This window comes from Empidonax traillii, unplaced genomic scaffold (genome assembly GCF_003031625.1).
Source record: "Empidonax traillii isolate 1590-97213 ecotype Southwest subspecies unplaced genomic scaffold, ASM303162v1 scaffold1698:size72886, whole genome shotgun sequence".
Lineage (NCBI taxonomy): Eukaryota > Metazoa > Chordata > Aves > Passeriformes > Tyrannidae > Empidonax > Empidonax traillii.
In genome coordinates, this window is record NW_020956891.1 from 51,719 (window position 1) to 72,886 (window position 21,168).

At 54.5% G+C, this 21,168-nt stretch overlaps 1 protein-coding gene across 1 annotated transcript; it reads right to left on the reverse strand.

Moving 5' to 3' along the window:
* ACER1 (alkaline ceramidase 1) lies at nt 1–9,942 on the reverse strand. The gene is made up of 6 exons (XM_027908401.1): nt 9,850–9,942; nt 3,999–4,113; nt 2,850–2,988; nt 2,055–2,192; nt 1,187–1,324; nt 1–169 (listed from the first exon to the last, which is right to left on the reverse strand). Exons 1-6 carry the CDS (start codon nt 9,940–9,942, stop codon nt 1–3), a joined length of 792 nt encoding a protein of 263 aa, XP_027764202.1.
* Between the last annotated feature and the right edge of the window lie 11,226 nt (nt 9,943–21,168).

The following is a 21,168-nucleotide window of genomic DNA, read 5'->3' on the forward strand; positions in this document are numbered from 1 at the left end:
CTAGCACTGCTTGTGGGGTTCCTCCAGGGTGACATAGGGCACCACGACAGGCCACGAGTCGCTGGGCCAGTATTCCAGCTTGGGCTTGAAGGATGGCATCTCATAGCTGACGTCGAAGTAGATGACCAGAGGGCAGCAGTACAGGAGGGACAGGGCTATCAGCACGTGCCTGGCAGGGAAACCAAAGAGATGTGTTGGACAGGGATAATTCCATCTGCTGGCATGGCCACCTTGAGACTGGAGCCAAGGGGTACAGCAGTGGCAGGGGAAGGTCCCGGTCCTGTGGTGCACGAGGGCTGCAGTGAGTGTGGGACCTGCCTGGGGGGTTTGGGCCTGGGGGGATATCCTGTCAGAGCAATGTGAGCTGGGGAAAGGAGAGGACAGAGATGGACAGAAGGAGGGTGTAGCCAGGTGGGCATCGGGCTCTTCCCCCAGGGAACCAGCAGCAGGACAAGAGGGCACGGCCTTAAGCTATGCCAGGGGAGGTTTAGGTTGGATATTAGGAAGAAATTTTTTCCAGAGAGTAATCAGACACTAGAATGGGCTGCCCAGGGATGAGGGGTAGTCACCCTCCCTGGAGGTGTTTAAGATGAGACTGGATGTGGCATCAGTGCCACGGTCAGTGATGGAGGGTTGGACTTGATGATCTCAGAGGTCTTTTCCAAACTGGTTGATTTTGTGATTCTATGGGGTGACATAGGGGACTGTAACCCCAAACTACCCATTCCCCTTGCCTGGCCTAGCCCAAGCGTCTCTCTCAGTCATCCCTGTGCTTCATGAGGGCGACTGAGTGTGCCACACTCGGGCAGGCTCTGAAATGTGTCCAAGCAAATCTCAGCCTTTCAGTTTGGCTGTTAAAATAACTGCAAGAAGGTTGCACTTCACGCAGCTCCCTGGGAGCAGCTGCAGCCCTCAGAGAGCCAGCTGCTCACCTGGAGGGACTGCTGGGACACTTTCACTTGCAAAACAGTGTTTGGCTGGCGTGGAGGAGGAGAGGGATGTTAAACAGTGAATTCAGGGCTGAATCCTTGGGCTGGAGCCAGGGTGAGGAGCAGCATCAATAGTGACAGGAAAGGGGGAGAGGCTTGGGCAGAAATGCAAAGCCTCTCATCCCTGCTGCCACTTTTCTGTAGCTGTGACCCTTCAGCCCCTGAAATGTTTGGGCTGAGGTCCCAGGAGCCCTTACCAGAAGCTGTGGAAGTAGGGGAAGTTGATGGCTTGCCAGAGCCAGCAAAGCCAGCGGTCACTGATCCAGCTGGTGATGGCCAGGACCCACCACATCACCATGACCGCGGCCATCCGGTGAACCCGCTTGTCGTTGCACCTGGAAGACACAGTGAGGGAGAGGGAGCAGAGTGTCGTGTTAGAAGGAAAGTGAGTTTCAAAGGCGGATGGTTCCCATCTGCACATTCAACACTGCAAACCTCAGTGAGTTCCTTCTGGAGAGTGTTCTCAGACCACAGGAGCTGGAGGAGTGTGGCTCTGGAGACAGGGAATCTGACTCTCTCTCTCTGTGTGAGGATGGTGCTGGGAGATGCCAAGGCACTCCTGTCTTCTCCCCAGGCCCCGGTGGGTTCTCCCAGCCACACACTAATTCCCCAATGCCCCATGAAGGGGAAAGAGCTGCAGAGATGGCAGCTGAGGAGGAGAATCATAGAATCATTAAGGCTGGAGAAGACTTTTAAGGTCGTCAAGTCCAACCATCAACGCAGCACCGCCACCATGTTCACCACTAAACCACGTCCTCAAGTGCCACATCCACACATTTTGGGAACACTTCCAGGGATGGTGACTCTACCACTGTCCTGGGCAGTCTCTTCAGCTGAGATTGCCCCGTGGATTGTCCCCATTCTGCATGGCCTTCTTGTACCCCATTGCCCACAGCCCTGCCTGTTCCTCCTCCTGGTCCCTCCCCGGCTGCCCCAATTCTTTGGAGAGCTGACAGTACGTGCGGCTGGTGAAGACTTGGTCTCAATTCACTGTTGTGGACAGAGCCACTGCCCACCAGGAGCACGAATGGAGCTGCAGATGACCCCTGCCAGCCCCCTCCTTACTTTTTGAGCTCACGCCTGGTCAGGTAGAGCAGGTGGAAGGCGATGCAGTTGAGCGCGTAGGCATTGAGGGTGGGTTTGACGAAAGACATCAAGGTGCTGATCACGGTGGTGATCCCAGTCAGCCAGTAGAAATGCCTCCTAAAGAGGGGTGAGAGTGAGTGTCAGTGCCCCCAGCGTTCACAGGAGGGAAGGATGAGGGTGGGAGAGGTCCTGCTCAGTCTCTGTGCGGTCCCGGCAGGAAGGCTGAGGCATCAGCCCCCCCCCCCCGGTTAGTCCTCGACAGAGAGGAGGGCACAGCCCAGAGAGCAGCTCCAGCACTTTCCTGGTGATGCCAGGGACGAGGCAAAGGCACCGGGAGCTCTGCACGGGGAAGGGCTGCCAGGCAGGAGTCCACCGGAGCCCTGCAAACCAGCCGATTTGGGCTGACTGAACAACAATAGGGCTCAGAGGGGCTTTTCACATGCAAATCCCTTCCCAAGTCCCTTCCCCTCTCCCCCAGCCACGTCTCCAGTGTGAACTCCTGGTGACCTCCTTCTGCATGGGAAGAGCAGACTCGGAGCAGGCCTTTGAGAGGCTTCTAACTGGGCTGGCTCGGGGGGCTCCAGCCAGGACGGGACCATCCTTGACTCTTCCTCTGCCAGCACCAAGTGATGGAGGGTCTGGTCCCAAAACCAATCCAGTGACCTCAGTGCTGACCCCTCGCAGAGGAGCTGAGGGTGATCACACACCTCAATATCAGTGTCCCATCCCTGCCCTCAGAGCCTGCACCCCACCCCGTGTCCCTCTGAGCCACACCTGGTCTTGATGAACTTGGGGAAGTAAACCTGGGGGTACCAGAAGGAATATGCCACAGCCAGAGTCCAGAGGATGGAGAGCTCATCCAGGAGTTGTCCCACATAGCTCAGGGTCATGTGAAAGTACATGGAGAAGATGCCTGCAAGGAGTAAAGGCAGCTTGAGTCAGCAAAGCTCCATCCTCTCACAAGCCTGTCTGGCCTGGGAAGTTCTTGGGGGGCATTCCTAAAGGCACAATGTTCCTGAGGAGCAGGATGTCAGGAAGATGGTACCAGACTCTTTTCAGTGAAAAGGACAAGGAGTCATGGCCATGAACTAAAACACAAGGTGTTCCACCTCAACATGAGGAAGGACTTCTTTCCATGGAAGGTGGCAGAGCACTGGAACAGCTCCCCAGGGAGGGTGTGGAGTCTCTCTCTTTGGAGACATTCCAAACCCACCTGGATGCATTCCTGTGTCACCTGCTCCTGGTGACCCTGCCTGGGCAGGGGGTTTGGACTGGATGGTCTCACAGAATCACAGGATCAACCAGGTTGGAAAAGACCTCTGAGATCATGCATTCCATCCCCTGAACCAACACCACCTTGTCACCCAGACCATGGCACTGATGCCACGTCCAGTCTGTCCTCAAACACCTCCAGGGGTGGTGAATCCACCCCCTCCCTGGGCAGCCCATTCCAGTGTCTGATCACTCTCTCTGGGAAGAATTTCTTCCTGATGTCCAGCCTAAACCTCCCCTGGCACAGCTTAAGGCTGTGCCCTCTTGTCCTACTGCTGGTTCCTGGGAGCAGAGCCTGACCCTCCCAGCTCCCCCCTCCTGTCAGGGTGTTGTAGGGAGTGAGAAGGTCCCCCCTGAGTCTCCTCCTCTCCAGGAAGGTCTCCAGAAGTCCCTTCCAACTCCAACTATTCAGTGACTCTGTGAATGTGCCTTGGTGTGGGGGAGGCAGGGGGGATCCCACAGGCTCAGCACCACAGGGATTTACCGGGCTGGAAGGTGCAGGAACCACAACCTGCAGGGCTTCAAACAGAAATGGCCGTTCGGTTCCCCAGCTCAGCTTTCCAGGGGGCTTTGGCCACTGAGAACCTCCCAGGACATCATGTTGGGTGCTCTTGGCAACCTGCCTGGTCTTCCCACAGCCTTGGCACCCACCTACGAGGACGAGGAGGCCCGAGGTGAAGTACAAGGGCACGGCCCGGTGCTGACAGTACTGCCGGTTCAGGTAGAGCAGGGCAGGAGAGAGCACGAAGAAGCTCACATTGCTGATCTGGAAAACAAGAGCCACATGCAGCTTTATTGCACGACCTTGGGCGAGTCCCCAGCCCCACCACGTGCCTCGACATCTCCGTGTGTGAGGAAGATACCGATCTCTAGTGGGAAGCAGGGACTGCTCCTGGCACCGGGAGAGGGCAGAGGCGTTTCTGCAGAAGGGAGGCTGGAACTGGAAGGACAGCTATTGCTGTGACAGCAGTGGCTGCAGGCCCCTGTGCTCTCCCTGCAGGCACCTGCAAGCCCAGGGTGAGCTGGTTTGCCCCTCTTGGGCGATGGTTTAGCTTCAGCTGCCCAGTGTCTTCAAGCAAGATGCCAAACTGCTCCGTTTGCAGCCACCTCCTGTCAACCCAGACCTGCCAGGAGCTCCCTGGGTGGCTGCTGACCCTTCCAGCCAGCTGTGAGTCCCACTGTGAGTGGGTGTGAGGAGCTCAGGCACCACAGCAAGCCACGGTCAGCAAAACATCCTGAACTGGGAGTGGGTGTGGTGGAGAGAGCAGGACAAGCAGGACATGGGTAGGTGGGAACAGGCAGGGCTGAGGTGACATCCTGTGGTGTCATGTGTGAAGCCACCTGGCCTGCAGGGGGGAGGTGCTCTGGACACCAGTAATTACATGAGGTCACAAACCTCCCTTAAACACACCTGGCCAATGAGCACAGTGGAATTATTCTGCCCCGATTTTCAACTCTGCAAAATTCCTTCATGGACAGACTTTTGATTTGTCTGGGGAGGAGGGGACGGTGCTGGGCTCTGATTGAAGGTGCCAGTGCTTCGGGCAGTGGAGATGCTGATGGGCAAAATGTGAGAGCTGGGGAGGAGCAGCAAGTGCCCCAAAACTGGCCCTGTCTGCTGGGTCAGGCCCACCCCACCCTGCAGCAGCAGGGCAAGGAAATCTGCACTAATTACCCTTTGTGGGTTCTGACTCTGGATTTTTCACCTGACTCTGCAAACTCAGGAAAGGGATATCACCGGGGCCTTCCCAGGGAAAATCCCACTTGCCTATGAAATGTTGGGATTGTGGTGCTGTGTTTACCTGCCAGGCAGCTCTCTGGGGCTTTGGAGCCATTTGGCAAAACACCAGGGTGACTTTTACCTCAGCCTGGCGACCCTTTCATCTCCCAGCTGGATGCCGAGCCAAACCCCACGCCTGGAATGTGACGTCCACAGGCCAGAGTCCTCCCCCCTCAGCAGCACCAGGTAAACTGCAAAATCTGCACTGGGCTTGGGAGGTCCCCTGGGATCTCAGTTTATGGTAACAGGGCTGCAAATCACAGGGCTATTGTCATCTATCTGAAACACACCCTCCGGTATTCCAGAGGGAAACACAATTCACGCCTAATGTAAGGTCTCAATTCCCTTAAACACCGGAGATTAATCTTGATTTTCACTAAGGCTTCCATGAAAGGAGTTCATGCTCCCATTAACAGCAATTCTCAGGCCAAATGTATTGTTTTTCCATAGGTGCTTAGAGCCAAATCCAGGCCTATTCCCACTCCAGCCATGAAAAAAGAAGTGCTGCTCCCACTTGCACACTTGAGGTCAAACTGCTCCGAAAAACGACCAAGAAACCGCCTGTTAAAGCAACGACCGCGTTTCAAACCTTCCTTTCCTCCTGCGAAATGGTTCGAGAGGCTTTGGGAAGACGAGCAAGGGGAGCAGAAAGGGAGGAAATGCAGCAGAGTGTGCAAGTGCCAGCACGCACGACAGCGTGAGGAAACACGGGAGGCTGCGATTGCACATGGAGAGAGGTCTGGATCCCTGCGCTGCAGCGGGCATTGCAACAGCGCCATTAATTACATGATAGCGGCGTTATCACCTCATTAATTCGGGACTTGATGTGCAAGATCAGATATCGAGAGGGGAGGGATAATCGGGGGAGCCGTGCCAAGAGGGTCAGGGAGATAAAAGTGATTCCTTGCAGAGCAGCCAAGCCCTGAGATTAGGGGAGAGCTCCTACCCCTGTGGGGGACAAGGCTTTTCATCACTCGTGGGATCCCAGCCCTGATTTGTAAATGCTGACTTCTGTCTTCCCTCTAGGATGTAGCAAGCTCCGTCTCAAGCGTGGTCAGGAGGGTTTTGCTCCCAGTACTCCCATTAGGAAGTTTTTCCAGATTTTCTGCTCGCTCTGAGAACCCCCAGCACAGCTTTTATTTATACCCGTGTGGGTCGTATTGGCCGGGAGGCACCAGCTCCCTCTGCCGGGATGCTGGGGGAGATAGAGTGGTGATGGAGCCGAGGTGTGACTGGACATGTGAGAGCCACCCAGCCCTCTGGGTTTGCGCTGTGTGAGCTCACAGCTGCGTCCCACTCCCTTACAAGGGTGAGTTACTGCCCCACGTGCCCACCTAGCCTGGCATTTTGCTTCTTTCACGAGGAGAGAAGCAAGACTGGGATCAGCAACACGGCTCTAATCCTGGTGCATCAGTAGGATCATCAGGAGGACCTCCCAGGCTTTTCCAGCTCCAGCCCGAGATGGAGGGAGAGACCTGCAGAGAATCTTCACCCATGACAGGGTGAGACCATCTTCTGATTGTATCAGGGCAGGACATGCTGGGTGGATCTGTGTAACCTGGGGTAAGCTGAGCTTATCCCACCAACCCATGAAGCATCCAGGAGCTCTGGATATACAGCAGTGTCAGAGCTCCTGCTGCTGCAGAGACACTGCTGAGGATGTGGGTGTCATTACCAGCATCCTGGATCAGTCATTTCAGCAAAGAAATGAGGGCAAAAAGACAAGTCCCTGGCTGATGACCCTCCAGGAGCACAATGCTGTTCTCCTTTGAGCAGCCAGAAGACAATAAATTTCTGGGTCACTGAGTCACTATAAATAGGGCTTTGTTGCTGAACTGCATCCAGCCATGAGCCACCATGTATTATTAGGTACTCAAAGATATTGTTTACATTCTTTTCTTATACCCTGGGTGCTTATTTCTAATAAAAAAAGCATCCAAGCCAAGCAGGCCTGAGAGAGCGTGGCTGGCATGGAGCAATTCCCAGCAGCAGAGCTGCTGGCACAGAACTGCCCTGCTGGAGCCCCAGGCAGGCTTGGGAAGAAGACACTGAAGAGGATGTTCCGTGAGGAAACCCTGCTGATTTAGTGGTCCAGCAGGCTTGGGTAGGAGCTGGCTGGATTCCCAGCCTCTGGGCTGGAATTCCCTCTAAAACTCTGGAAAACTGACACTGAAGTCAATATTGAGGTAATTATCTCAGCGCTGCAGAGAGGCAGAAACCTCAGCGTGGGGAACAAATGAATGGAGAGGGGAAGAGGAGGAGATCCAGGCTGTTAGGAGCACCTCTGGGAGAGTGCCCTGAGCCCCAGCTGGATCTGCAGGATGCTGCCAGCCAGCAGGGATAGCTGTGGAACAGCCTGATCAGATTTTTATTGTCCCCCTTTTGGGGCACATCCCTGATCCTGCAAGGGAGCCCAGAGTGTGAAGAGGGGTCCCTGTGCTGCTGCAGGGGGTGAGAGGCAGTGCCAGCCAGGCTGTGCAGCTGCTGAAGGGGTGATGCCCATGTCAGTGATGCTCCTGCCTGCTTTTGGTTACAAGGTCTGGCCCTGAGCCTTGTGCAGCCCCGGGGCTCTTGTCAGATGTTCAGCTAACAGCAGTTTTTTGGAGGTTTGCTCCTTTGTCAGCCCTTGTCTGGACAGGAGGTCACACAGCAGCCTGGTGCAGGCAGCTGGCACAGCAGGTTTAGATCTCTACTGCTTTCTCTGTTTGAGAATCACATCTTAAAACATAAGCTACAGAATTGGTTCCCTCCACCTGCACAGGCACCTTGCTGAGCTCCATGAGCCTGGAAACAAAGATATCAGTGCAGGGACCAAAAAAAAAACCTCTTTCTCTGCTGGGGAAGGGCTGCCCAGTGTTGTAGGGAGAAGAACAAGGGCAAGTTCAACCACTGGAAAAAAAAATCCTGCAGGGTTTGCTCTTCCCACATCTCTGTTCCTCAGTATCACACTAGTTTGCATCTGTGTGGAAACACACATTGGAAGAGGTTTTCCAGTCCTAGAGGAAAGCTGTGTCTGAGTCCCACCCAGTGAAAATCCATCCCAACAAGCCCAGTGCCTCAAAGGTGATATGGAAAAATGGGGGGTGGCTGTGACTGGTAGGGACCTCAATCCAGAACCAGGCACCTGGGTAGGATCGTCAGGAATAGCCACATAATTCAGAATCCTGTGCCACAAAATGACCCAGGCAGCTGAGAGTTAAGATTTTATGGGAATCAAAGGGCTTTGGACCCTAAGTGATGTAGTTTTGCATCTGGCCACACCAGCTGGGATCCAGCAGAGAAGTCAGACACATAAGTGCTTTTGAAGAGCTCCCGAGATACTTGCTGGAGTGATAAGGATCCAGAGCCACTTTGCCAGTCTGGGTGTAAATCAGGATCCTTGTGAAAATGGTATCTTGGCTCCAAAGACGCATTTGAAAGGTGCTGACTGTGTACTAAACTAGGACACGAGGCAAATTTATCTCCCAGAAGGAATCCTGACTATAAAACTTCACTTCTCAGCCTTCCTGCTCTCTTTGAAAACCAAACCCTTTCTGGTGTTTGCCAGAGACAGCCCAAAACACAGAGACCTTTGGCACTTCCCATTTACAATCACAGACTCATGGACCGGTTTGGGTTGGAAGGGACCTTAAAGATCATCTCATTCCAACCCCTGCCATGGGCAGGGACACCTCCCAGTAGCCCAGGTTGCTCCAAGCCCTGGTCTGTTTGAGATGCTGATGTGAGTACTGAGTGATTTCTGGACCTCCTTGGTAGTTGTACCTTGCTCTGCACCTCTGAGCCCATCCAACAGTCTCACTGACCAGGCAACAGCACAACACACCCAGCTGGATGCCAGAGGGAAGCAGGATTTGGTCTGGACTGTCAGCTTTTTGTTGTCTGTCTCAAACAGCACTGATTATTCACAGCCTGAGCCCCCTCCTCTGACAGACCCTGTGTGGGCAATTAGAGCTGGAGAACGGCAGGGCTTGGCAGAGGGAATTATCCTTATTACAGGTAATTTATTAAAAGCAGGAAATGCTTTAAAAAAAAAAAAAAAGAGGAAGAGCCATTTCCATGAGAACAAGAACTTCTAGTGTTGGACCCTAATTGCCAAAAGTTGTAAACAAGGCCTGTGGAAGGTTGTAAATCCACATGCCTCACACCCCTGCGAGCCTGTAATTGCTCTGAGAGAGAAAGACGTGCTTGGAGAGGCTGGTTATCTCCAGGTTCTCTGGAGATACGGATGCTCCAGCCAGGCTGCAGTCAGGACACTGGCACAGGCTGCAGCCTGACTGATAAAGGATCACAGGAGGTGAAACTGGCTCATGCATCAGCTTTCCCCTGTGCTGAGTTCCGGATTCCCAACCTGCCTGACACGGTTCATGGAAGTGCTGCCTCTCATTTTGCCACTCCTGTACATTTAGCCGGAATACATGAGCCCTGTGTGGGACCTACCCCAGTTGGCAGGAGAGCTGCAGGACTGGTATAACAGGATCTGGGCGCTGCCAGACTTTTCTCCCTGGGAATCAGCCCCACACATACCAGGAGTCCCCCCTGGCCCCCTCACGTTTCGGGAGCAAGTCCCATAATTAACCTGAAGCTCAAAAAACCTCCCCCAAACCAGCACCCTCCAACACCAGGAAGCTCAAAGGAGAGAACAGGAGGAAAGAAAAGGACGTCCCATCCCATCTGGCATCCTAAAAGCAGCTCCAGCCTGCCCTGGGATGATCCCACACTCACGGTGTTGTAGTACTCTGCGATCACGGCCGAGCGCTCAAAGTTGCCCTCACACCAATCCACCTCGGCACTCTGGTAGGAAAATATGCTTGGCATCGTTGGGCACCTTGCAGGAGGGAAGGGAGAGGAGCAGGTTAGTGCTGCAGACCCCAAGGGAAGCGCAGGACCCCGCCTGCCTCTCGCACACCCCACCGACGTGGCTCGCCTGGCACCGGGCAGCTCAACACAGCATCTTACCTGGCTAGGAAAGACTCATCCTCTTCCCACCACGCCTCATCCTGCAGAATATTTCCTCTCTCCTTGTGGTGCAGGAGTTAAAAATCACCCCAGAAAATGCCCTTGACCTCTGAGCCTGGGGGTGGTCACCCATCCACGGCATTAACGTCTCTCGTCAGGTGTCGATGCCGCCACACGGCGCTTCCCCATCTCAGCCCAGTCCTTGTCACCCCGTCTTCTCCCTCCTCTTCACTTTCTCTGTGACTCACACCTTGCTGCCAGGAGGACTTCCCTGCTCTCTGTAGGCTGTGAGCTGCTTTTTGGGAGTGGACAACTCCACGGGGCTTGGTGCTCATTGGCCCTGTTCTCCTTAGTTGTTCCTCAGCATCATCCCCAGGGCTGGAGCTCATCACCTTGTGGGAGCTCAGCCCTGGAGCACCAGCCCAGACTCTGGGTATTCCCGGAGTCCTGGGGCACAGAGCAAAGGCACTGGGAGGTGCCTCTTCCCTTTGAATTTGATTTCCCTCTGAGTGCACTCCCATGCAAGCTCCATCCTCGTTTCCCAGAGTTTCACACCTCCAGTGGGTTCTCCACTGCCATGACCCCCAGCCTGGCCTCTGGAAGTGGCAGAAGCTGCAGTTACAAGTGAGATTCTAAAAATATCTAACCTTCTGCTTGCTTTTCTTCCCCATTCTAAAGTCTTCCCTGTCCTCATTGAGAGCATAATTTCTCAGCAATCTTTTATTAATTCAAAAAAGTAAAAATTCTTTTCCTATTTGGATCATAAGATACGTATTTGGTATATTTTGTTTCAGACCTTTGAGATGCTGGAGCTGTTTTTGAAGCTGGTAGTTGGGTGCCAGCCTTAGAGGTGTTTGGAAGCACCATCCAAATCCCTGAGTTTTGGTACAAAACAGCCACAGAATTTCCCTGGAATTCAGTCCCCAGATGCAGTGTGGGACTAACCCATCTGGCTGTGCTCCTCTAGCCCTGCAGAACGAGCAGGTATGGGGTGACACCAAACAGGGACCGAGGTGACACCACTTGAGTGGTGCCTCTAAAATCCTGAGGAGCCAGTGGAAAACAGAGCTTTGGTCTCTTTGCAAATCCTTTCAGCTCTGAGCCTAAAGCAGGGAAAGGAGGTTTATCTTAACCCCACTCATCAGCTGATCCCGTTCTTGAGGAGAAACATCCAACTCCCTGTTTACACCGCTGAGCAGCCACCACCGTGTCCAGCAGAAACCAGGGCTGTGCAGGGCTGTGAAGCTCCCACAGCTTCCCCTGCTGCTCTTCCCAAGAAGTTCAAAGGGAGAAAACACAGGAGGGAAACACTAAGACAAACGAGCTCTTCTGTAGCTCCTGCTCCAACCAGATAAACCGACTCGGGGTTGAACCTCCACCGTTCCTTTACAACTGCGAGTTAATGATGCCCTCTCTTTAATCCAGGCTGGCTGGTTCCCAGAGCAGGTGAGATCACAGCTACAGAAGTAAACTAAAAGAGGTGGCAGGCAGATGGGTCTGAGCTCTGACTCTTCTTGCTCTTGGATCTCCACGTGCTCTTTCACACCACAGGGACTCTCCTCATCCCTGCTGCTTTGCATTACGCTTTCACAGCCATGGAAGTTGGGTTTGAAGGGTGAAAAAAGAACCAGACCCAGGATGGTAAATCCCACCTCGTGGCTTGAACAGAGATGGTTGAGAGATGGTGAAGGGATGGAGGAGAACAGGAGGCAGAGGAAGGAACAGAAAGATGGGAGCAGTGGTGCTGGATTGCTGCTCACGCCTCCTCCCAGCCTGGCTTACCTGGGATCCCTGGATGGACCAGCACTGCTTCCACACGGCCAGATGAAGCGTCGGGAGCTCCAAGGATTCCAGCAGAGCTGGAGCAGCAACCCGCCCTGCCGCTCTAGCTCCGAAGGAGTGCCCACGGTGTGAGCTCACCGGCAGCAGCCGCCAGCAAATCCCCTGGCCCCGTCTCTGGGGAAAGCCTCGGGATGAGACCAGAGCCACGTGCACCCTCCAGGCAAACCCGCTGGGCCCCCACAGGAAACATGTTGGCTGGAGGGTTTATATGCGTGCACCCAGGTGGGCAGGGGCAGGGAGGGAGGGCAGGGAAGCGTGAGCTGGAAGGGTTGGAAGAGCAGAGGGTGGAAATGCAGCCTGGAATCGCCGTGCACCCCTGGGCGGGTTCACCCGCGCGCGCGCACACGCCCCGATCCCGGCCCTGCTCTTCCCAGGGGAGGGACTGATCCCTACAAACTCCTCACAGGGATGGATAAACCCCAACACAGCACTTCTGGCCAACAGTGAGATGCTGCTGCTGGTTTTTTCAGGCTTTAGGTTTCTTTAGGTCTTTTCACTTTTCAACTTCTCCCCATCCACTGTTTTGTTATCAAAAATAGTGTTTCTATCAAACCACACTTACATCTGGCTGGTTTATTTTGGTACTTGGTTAGAGAACGATCTGAACAGGACACTTTTGGGTGATTGCTTTGCAAATATTTCCCTCCTGAACCTCATTCAGGCATTCAAGAAAATTGGCAGCAATTAAACTTTTTGCCCCCGAATCAACATTTTGTAGAGTTGAGAAAGTTGTAGAGTCGAGAAAAGAAAAAACGTGTCGCTTTCTTAAATATAAAACTTATCATTTGGTCAGTGCTTCCTGTTGGAGCAGGGGAGACACCACATGCAGCATCACAGGGCAGGCTCAGACGAAGATCCAAGGTGTCCTTGTCCATGTGTTTCCTGAAGAGTAGGGATTCCTTTCCCCTGGGAATAAGCTCTTTGGGAAGCTCAGCCATTTATTTTGCTAATTCTGTGAAAAGGAGCATCCCCGAGCTGTGCAACACCCCCTGGAGATGCCAGGGCTTACAAAAGCCTCCCAAATCCACATGCATTTGGAAATGAGAGGGTAATTATCCACTGAAGCAGCTTATGTTACAACACGGTGGAGCCTCCGTTACGTGTAACTAAGCCCAGGTTGGGCATCTTTCTAGGACAGACTTGGAGCAGAAGATCCAGGGGGATTCCCAGTGAGCTGCTCCCACCCCTGGATGGTCTCCCTGCCTTGTGTGAAGCGTGGAATTCTGAGGTGAATTTGCTTCTTATTCACTCACAGCTCCTGAGTGGACTGCACAAGAAGGAGCTGAGTTTCCAGGCTGAGCAAAGCTCTCCCGTTCCCCAGGGAATCCAAGCGAGAAGCAAGCGTTGACTTGCCCATCCTACTGGGAAGGGAGGCAGGGAATGGAGGCAGAGATGGATTTCAGAATAAGAACCCACACACGTGATGCCTGGTCTGGTTGAACACCCTGGAAAAGAATGAGTTTTCCCACCCCAAAAACCTCCGGCATCCTCGGTGTGAGCAAAGCATCCAAGCATCCCTGAGGCATCCTGTGCCAGGCAGGGACTGAATAACTGGGGAGGGATGTCATGGATCTGCATCTTCCCTGATTCATCAATAAGTAGGTCATAAAGAGAGGTTGATTTCCTGGTGAGTCCTCCCTCCCAGCCCCTGCTAATGTTTACATCCTCCTGCCTGTGGTCAGAAGGGCCTGGGGTGCTGAGGATGCTGAGGATGCTGAGGATGCTGAGGATGCTGAGACGGAGGTGGGTGGGCTGGGGAGAGGGGGGTACCCAGGGAGCACAGGATGAAAAGACACTGGGCACTGCTGAGGTTGCTCCTCGAATTCTGGGGTCAGTTTTGGACCCCTCATGACAAGAAAGACACTGAGGGGCTGGAGAGTGTCCAGAGAAGGGAATGGAACTGAGGAAGGGGCTGGAGCAGCAGGATCAGCTGAGGGAGCTGGGGGGGCTCAGCCTGGAGAAAAGGAGGTTCAGGGTGGACTTTCTGGCTCTGCAACTCCCTGACAGGAGGGGGGAGCTTTAATGATGACCTTTAAGGTCTTTTCCAGCCTGAACCATCCTGTGATTCTAATCCTCCCTGTGCTTAAAACTTCCTTCTCTCAAAGCTTCACCTGAACTCCTCACCTTGTTAAGACTTGCTGCCTCCTCTCCACCTTTCTTCTAACATGTGACACCTCAGCTCACTTCTCTCTGTGAGGGCCAGTGACAAGTGGCATTTCTCAGGGTCAGCACTGTCCTGTCCCCTTGGCTTATCCCTTCCTGCTCCCTGGAAATGGTACCCCCCTGCCAGACCCCACATCCCAGGCAGTGCCCCAGGCTTTGTGCCTTGGGACATGCTTTCATCTGGAGAGCCTCATCCCAGCTCCTTCCCCTCCCTGTCATCCCTTGGGCAGAGTCTGAGACGGCTGAGATCAGGCAGTGGAATCTCAGAATCACAGAACCGTGGAATAGTTGGGCTTGGAAAGGACCTTAAAGCCCATCTTGTTCCACCCCCTGCCGTGGGCAGGGACACCTCCCACTAGCCCAGGTTGCTCCAAGCCCTGTCCAAGCTGAGGGAAGGGACAGGGACTTTCCCAGGAGCTGAACCTGTGCTTCCAGCTGTGGTGGGGAAGAGTCAGTTCTGCTGCTGGTACCGCCAAAACAGGAAAACAGGGACTCTGAGTTTGGGAGAATTCAGTTGCTTAACTTGAGGCTGCTCCTACCTGCCTCACCCTACAACACCTTGGTTGGAGGTTTCCACCTCAACTGTTGCTGACAAGGGATTTTTTTAGTGGTTTTTTTTTTTTTTTTTTTTTTTTAAATAAAAAAAGCTGCACCATTGGGAGCAGCTGTGGTTCAGAGGCACCTGTGGTTCTTCATTGCCTGGGCTGCTGTGGGGCAGGGACTGTGGGGCAGCAGCAGCCAGGGCAGGGAGGATGAGGTGGGAGCGCTGGCATCCCACACTGCCACTGCTGTTTGCTCAGCACTCGTGACTCAGAGCCCTGGGGTGGCAGGAGACAAATGACTTTGCTGCGTTCTCACAGCGAGGGTGAGGGCAGGGAAACCAGACATTTTGGCTCCTTGTTGCCCTCCTGCATCACTCTGTCCATGCTCAGGAAGGCCAGGGAACCTCCTGGACAGGCTCCATCCCACTGCCACCTCCTTTGCTTTCAGTACACGACTTCAGCCACAGGGCTGCAATTTTGTGCTTCCAGGTATAAAATACCCAGGCAGGTGACCTGGGAGCCTTGCTAATGCTGAACAGTTAGATAATCCCTCTTATTCGTGGCTCCACGGAGCAGGAATCGTGCCCTATGCTTGGCTGGGGAACTGTTCAGCAGAATGTGGTCTGGAAGGAACAGCAGCAGCAGCAGGAGACGTGCTAATGTTGGCTGTGCTTTGCAGAGCCAAATGGAAGCGTTTGTCTCCATCGCTGCTGCAGAGCCCCCCCCTGGGAGCAATGTACCCACTCCTGTTCACATCTGCAGAGCTGTAAATATCTGTGTTTCCTCACCAGGTAGGGCAGGGGCTCCAGGCAACCAAAAACCAGCAGCAGCAGCAGCAGCAGCAGGAGGAACAGCAAAGCCAGATGCACCCCACGCGAGGTGTGGCTTCGGAGCCTCGAGTGCCTGAAACACCTGCTCTTTACAACACCGTGGCCCTGCTCCTTGTGCAAGTCAGCCCCCACAGCAGCGGAGCACAAGCCTTGTCAGGCCCCAGAGGGTTGGTCTCGGGGTCCAGGAGAAATTCCCCACCAATCCATCATCATTGAGCAATCTCCCAGGCGCTCCATTATCTCCACTCCAGGCAGGATGCCATTCCAGGCAACCCAAGAGGCTTTGTCAATGTGACCACCCCGTGCTTGTTTTGAAACGCAGGCAGGTTTAAAGCCAGTGCCATAATTGCTAATGGTGACAGCAATAACAGGAGTAATTAAGGGACGTTCTCCCGGCACTGTCATCTGTCACATGCAGCTCCAGCACAGCCCTGTGTGCCCGGAGAGGCCTTGGCTTGTGCAACTCATCTGCTGGATGTGCAGGGCTGAGCAGAGACCTTCCCCACCCTCCCCTTCTCCCAGATGAAAATATGAGCTCTCTAAATAGGAGGGAGAAAAATCACTTTATTCTCGACCCTGTGGTAGCAGCACAGCCAGGGCTTCCTCAGCCACAGCAGCTGCCTGGAGTCCTGGAAGGTTTGGGATTTAGCAGCCACAGAGCAGGGAGGCACCTCTGGCCACACCAAACCTCTGCATACAGCAACTTGTGGACTTTTCTTATCTCACAGAATCCTGCACAGGTTTATCTCAAGCTTTTAAAGGTTTTTTTTTGTGGTCCTATTCCGGGGAACAAGGTGCTGTATGATTAGGTGCTGGCTGAGAAGTTCCTCCTCTTCGAATCACAGAGTCACAGACTGGTTTGGTTTGGAAGGGACTTCAAAGCCCATCTCATCCCACCCCTTTCCATGGGCAGGGACACCTTCCACTCTCCCAGGTTGCTCCAAGCTCTGTCCAGCCTGGCCTTAAATACTTCCAGGGATGGGGCATTTGCAGGAGGGCTGACTCTGAGGAGATGTGCAGATGGCAGGGGATGAAGGGAAAGCTCCTGTTTGCTTGGGCTGAGCTTCCCATCCGAGCTGGCAGGAGCTTGGCAGCGCCCTGCAGCCAGGGAGATGTGTTATCCCACCTTGCAATCCCTCCCAGAGTGGCGCAAAGCCTTGGCAGGAGACTCCGAGGGTTTGTGCAAGTTCTGTGAGAGACTTTGATAGCAGAGACTGTGACAAACCCTGGGAACCAGAGACTTCTTCATGCAGGGCTGTCTCCAAGGACTCAGGGGGGAGAATCCCAGCCCCCCTGTGCTCTGCTGGGCAGAGAGCAGGAGCTGCTGCCTCTGCTGCAGGAAGGGGAATTGGTGCCTTTGTGAGCCCCCAGGAAGGCAGAGCACAGGTTTGCCTCCTGCCCCATCTTCTGGTGGTCAGTGACTAAAGACTTCCTTAGCTGCAGGTCCTGGATCGTCATCTCCGACCAGTCAGCACAAGCTCATCCTGGACACGTTTATCTCAAGTTTTTCAGGGTTATTTTTGTGGTCATGTTCAGTGGCATCACGGTCCTGATTAATTAGGGGATGGCTGAAAAAGCACCTCCTCTTAGAATCACAGGATGGTTTGAGTTGGAAGGGAACTCAAAGCTTATCCAGTCCCACCCCCTGCCACGGGCAGGGACACCTTCCACCAGCCCAGGGTGCTCCAACCTGCCCTTGGACACTCCCAGGGATCCAGGGGCAGCCACAGCTGCAGGGAAACTGATGTTTAACAGGGTTTTTCTTTTGAAAACAGAAATTTGGTGTGAGTGTCTCAAGGGCAGGCAGAGGGGTTGTTGTAACAGTGACATGGCGACACTTAGAAGAGCCACTAAAAAAACCCCTTGGGAGAGGATCTGCCCTCTCCTGCAGATCCCATTCTTGATGGCCTTAAAAGAAGGCTGGATACACCCCTGCAGGTGTTTCCCCCTCTGTTCACACCCCACAGGAAGCTCCTGATGCCACCTGCAGGATTGTGCCAGCGCTGATCTATTGGCAACCAACCGTGTGCCCTTGTCCCAGGGCTGCCCCGGGGACACAGGGAGTCACCAAACACGGAACCATGGAATTTTTTTAAGGTTGGAAAAGCCCTCTAAGGTCACTGAGTCCAGCTGTCAGCCCAGCATTGCCCAGGCCACCACCAAACCTTGTCCCCAAGTGCCACATCCACACGTGGCACTTCCAGGGATGGGGACTCTGCCACCTCCCAGGGCAACTTGTTCCGATACCTGAACACCTTTTCCATGAGGGAATTTTTCCTGATGCCCAATTTAAACCTCCCCTGGTATGATTTGATGGGCAACCAGGCATCTGATGGGCCAAATTCTGGGGAGAAGATGTTTGGGAAGGCTCATTCCGTTGAACATCCGTCCCTTCCCACGCCTGCAGAGACATTTCCTTTATTCATTTAATAACTTCCTATTTCTTGACTGCGTTGTTACACTTTTAATTCCTGCCATTCCCTCGAGGGACTAAAACCCATCTCTAACCAATAAAACCAACTCATCCCTGAGTGTTTCAGAGTCTTCAGGCAACTCAGAGGCAAAGCTGAAGGGCCCAAAATAACCCCTGGCTGGTGCAATTCGCTGGATCTCCCGCTTGCATCACGGACTGAGCTTGGCTCCCAAATCAGCTCCAGGCTGTCAAATCAGCCCTGAGAGTCTCCAGCTGATCCAGCCACCCCATCCCTGTGCCAAAGGCACACAGGGGAGGCTGTGAGAGCAGGACAGGTGCCATGGGGAGCTGTTTCCCAAGCCCAGCTGGACCCTGAGCAGCATCTTCCTGCCAGGGATCTGCCCACACCCTTGGAGAGAGGGCAGGAGGGTTGCACAAGGCTGGTGGCAGAGGAGGAGGCTGCTCTGGGAACCCACCCTCCAGGTCAGGTCCTTGCCTACCTCCCCTGTTGTTGAGACTGGAAAACTGGGAGTGGGAACTGGGAGAGGGAGCCTTGCCACCCACAGGGTGCCTCTCCCCGTGGCACCTGAGTTTCCCGAAGAGTGATGTTTCCCAAATCTTATTTTCGTGTCCTGAAACCTCTGCAGGCAGTGAGAGGAGCACAACAACCCCCTCACGCTCCAAAATTAGGGAGCTGAGGAGTGGGAACTCCAGTTTGTCCAGGGATGTTCCTGTTGCAATATTTGTCCCGAAAAAAAAAAAAAAAGCACCAGAATATTAGCACAAACCTCACAAATTAGGGGCGAGTGCAGCCCTGACTATCACAACAAACCAAGAAAATCTGATCCAAGTAGCAGGAAAATGGTGCAGGGACAGGACAGGAGGAGCTGGGTATTGTATAAAACACCCCCCCACTGCAGCAAGGTGGGTGCCGTAAAAAACCACGTATTTTGGAGATATGAACCAAAAAGTGGCATCATTTGAGAATCCTACACACAGATTTCGTGCCTGTTAGCTTGTGTGAGCTGCCCATCCCAGCAGTTGAGGCATCACTTAACCCTACTCAGGGTGCATTTTGGGGCCTGAGGCCTCTGAAATCCATTTCTCAACTCTGTTCCATGCCTGTCCTGAGCTCTTTGGGACAGGTTTGCTTTGGGGTCTCTCTAGGGGTTGGGATCCAAAAATCCTTGGGCCGTGCAAAGCAATAATTGCCATGTTGGTTGTTCCTGGTGTTGTCACTCGGTCTGGCTGAGCTGGGACACTTTGTGCAGTTAGTAAAAACAGTAATTAATTTTTACCAAGTTTTGCAAACAGCCTGGGGGGTGCTGGGGCAGCTGGAGGTGGTAACACCTCGTGAGAGGTGAGTTGGGGACAGTGTCCACCTGGCCAAAGGAATCCCTGTCTCCCCAGATCCAACTCCAGGTCCATCCTGCTGTCTCTCTCTCCTCTCCTTGGAGCTGAATCCATTCCCACCCTCTCAATTCCCACTGAATGCACTGGATATGATCTCCTGGGAGAAGCTGGGTCCTGGCTCTGTGCAGGGTGGTGATGGATCCACCCTTTCCCTGCCGCACTGCTCAGCTTCCCTATCGGAAAGATGGGATAAGGATCTGCAAGGAGCCTCCAGATCTGCTCTGAGATTGGGGCTGGGTGTTGTTTTATGGCTTAAGGATGCCAGAACCCACAGCTAATTACTGCAGGGCACAGCTAATTACTGCAGGGCAGAGAGGCAGTGGCTGAACACGAGCAGGTGTGCCCAGGTGGCCAAAGGGGCCAATGGCTGTGCCAGGAGCAGAGTGGCCACAGGCCCAGGGCAGTGACTGTGCCCTGTGCTGGCACTGCTGAGGCACCTCCAGTCCTGTGTCCAGTTCTGGGCCCCTCAGGACAAGGACATGGAGGAGCTGGAGGTGTCCAGGGAAGGGAACGGAGCTGGGAAGGGGCTGGAGCAGCAGCAGCAGCTGAGGGAGCTGGGGGGGGGTTCAGCCTGGAGAAAAGGAGGCTCAGGGGGGACCTTCTGGCTCTGCAATCCCTGACAGGAAAGGAGAGCTGGGGTGGGGCATTGGTCATTTCCAGGGAACAAGGGACAGGAGGAGAGGAAATGGCCTCAAGCTGTGCCAGGGGAGGTTCAAGTTGGATATTGGGAAAAAGGTCTTTGCTAAAATAGTGGTCGGGCACTGGCACAGCTGCCCAGGGCAGTGATGGAGTCACCACCCCCCGGAGAGTTCAAACAACGTGTGGATGTGACACTTGAGGGCACGGCTTGGTGGTGAACACAGTGGTGGTGGGTTGATGGTTGGACTCAATAGCTCCTGTTTCAGACACTCCTCCCAAGTGCCTGCAGGGAGGCCGGTGGCACCCAAACCCTTCGGGCACCCTTGTCCTACCCCAAAGCACAAAAAGCTGCCTGGAGGTCGCGCACCCCCCACCCCGTGGCCGAGGATGGCAGAGCCCTGTCGGGAGCACCTGAAATCAGGACCTGTTTGCCCGGGGCCCTCAGCCACGCTCGGCTTCTCCTTCCACAGAGGGATTTGACCTGGTTCCCCATCTCTCATTCCCCATCCCTCATTCCCGGGGTCCCCCCCCGGGACCGTCCGGAACGCCCGGACCGCCCCTCGGCCCCATGGCCGGGCCGGTGCTGCCACCTGCGGGCAGTGAGCGGCGCTGCAGCCGCGGAGGGAGGGGGGACACGGGACCGGGGACGAGGGGAAAGGGGGATCGAGGATGGAGTGTGGGGGGGAAAGGGGGGATCTGGGTACAGGGGAGAGGGGGGGCAGCCACAGCTTCTCTGGGCAACCTGTGCCAGGGCCTCCCCACCCTCACAGCCAAGAATTCCTTCCCAATATCCCATCCAACCCTGCCCTCTGGCACTGGGAAGCCATTCCCTGTGTCCTGTCCCTCCATCCCTTGTCCCCAGTCCCTCTCCAGCTCTCCTGGAGCCCCTTTAGGCCCTGCAAGGGGCTCTCAGGTCTCCCTGGAGCCTTCTCTTCTCCAGGTGAATCCCCCCCAGCTCTCCCAGCCTGGCTCCAGAGCAGAGGGGCTCCAGCCCTGGGAGCATCTCCATGGCCTTCTCTGGACTCATTCCAACAATTCCACATCCTTCCTGTGCTGAGGGCCCCAGAGCTGGAGGCAGCTCTGCAGGGGTGGTCTCACCAGAGCAGAGCAGAGGGGCAGAACCCCCTTCTTCACCCTGCACATGCTGCTGGGATAATCCAGCCCAGGATGTGGAGGAATATCCGTGGTGGAACAGCCCAGCCAAGCAGGCACCAGCCCTTACTTGGGGGCTTGTGCAGCCCCC

Excerpts from the sequence above, each read along its gene's own strand:
- ACER1 (XM_027908401.1), bottom strand. The coding sequence starts at position 9,942 with ATGCCAAGCATATTTTCCTACCAGAGTGCCGAGGTGGATTGGTGTGAG. Across the intron at positions 4,114-9,849 it reads TCGCAGAGTACTACAACACC|ATCAGCAATGTGAGCTTCTT; the intron begins GTGAGTGTGGGA and ends CTTGTTTTCCAG. Across the intron at positions 1,325-2,054 it reads ACCAGGCGTGAGCTCAAAAA|GTGCAACGACAAGCGGGTTC; the intron begins GTAAGGAGGGGG and ends TGTGTCTTCCAG.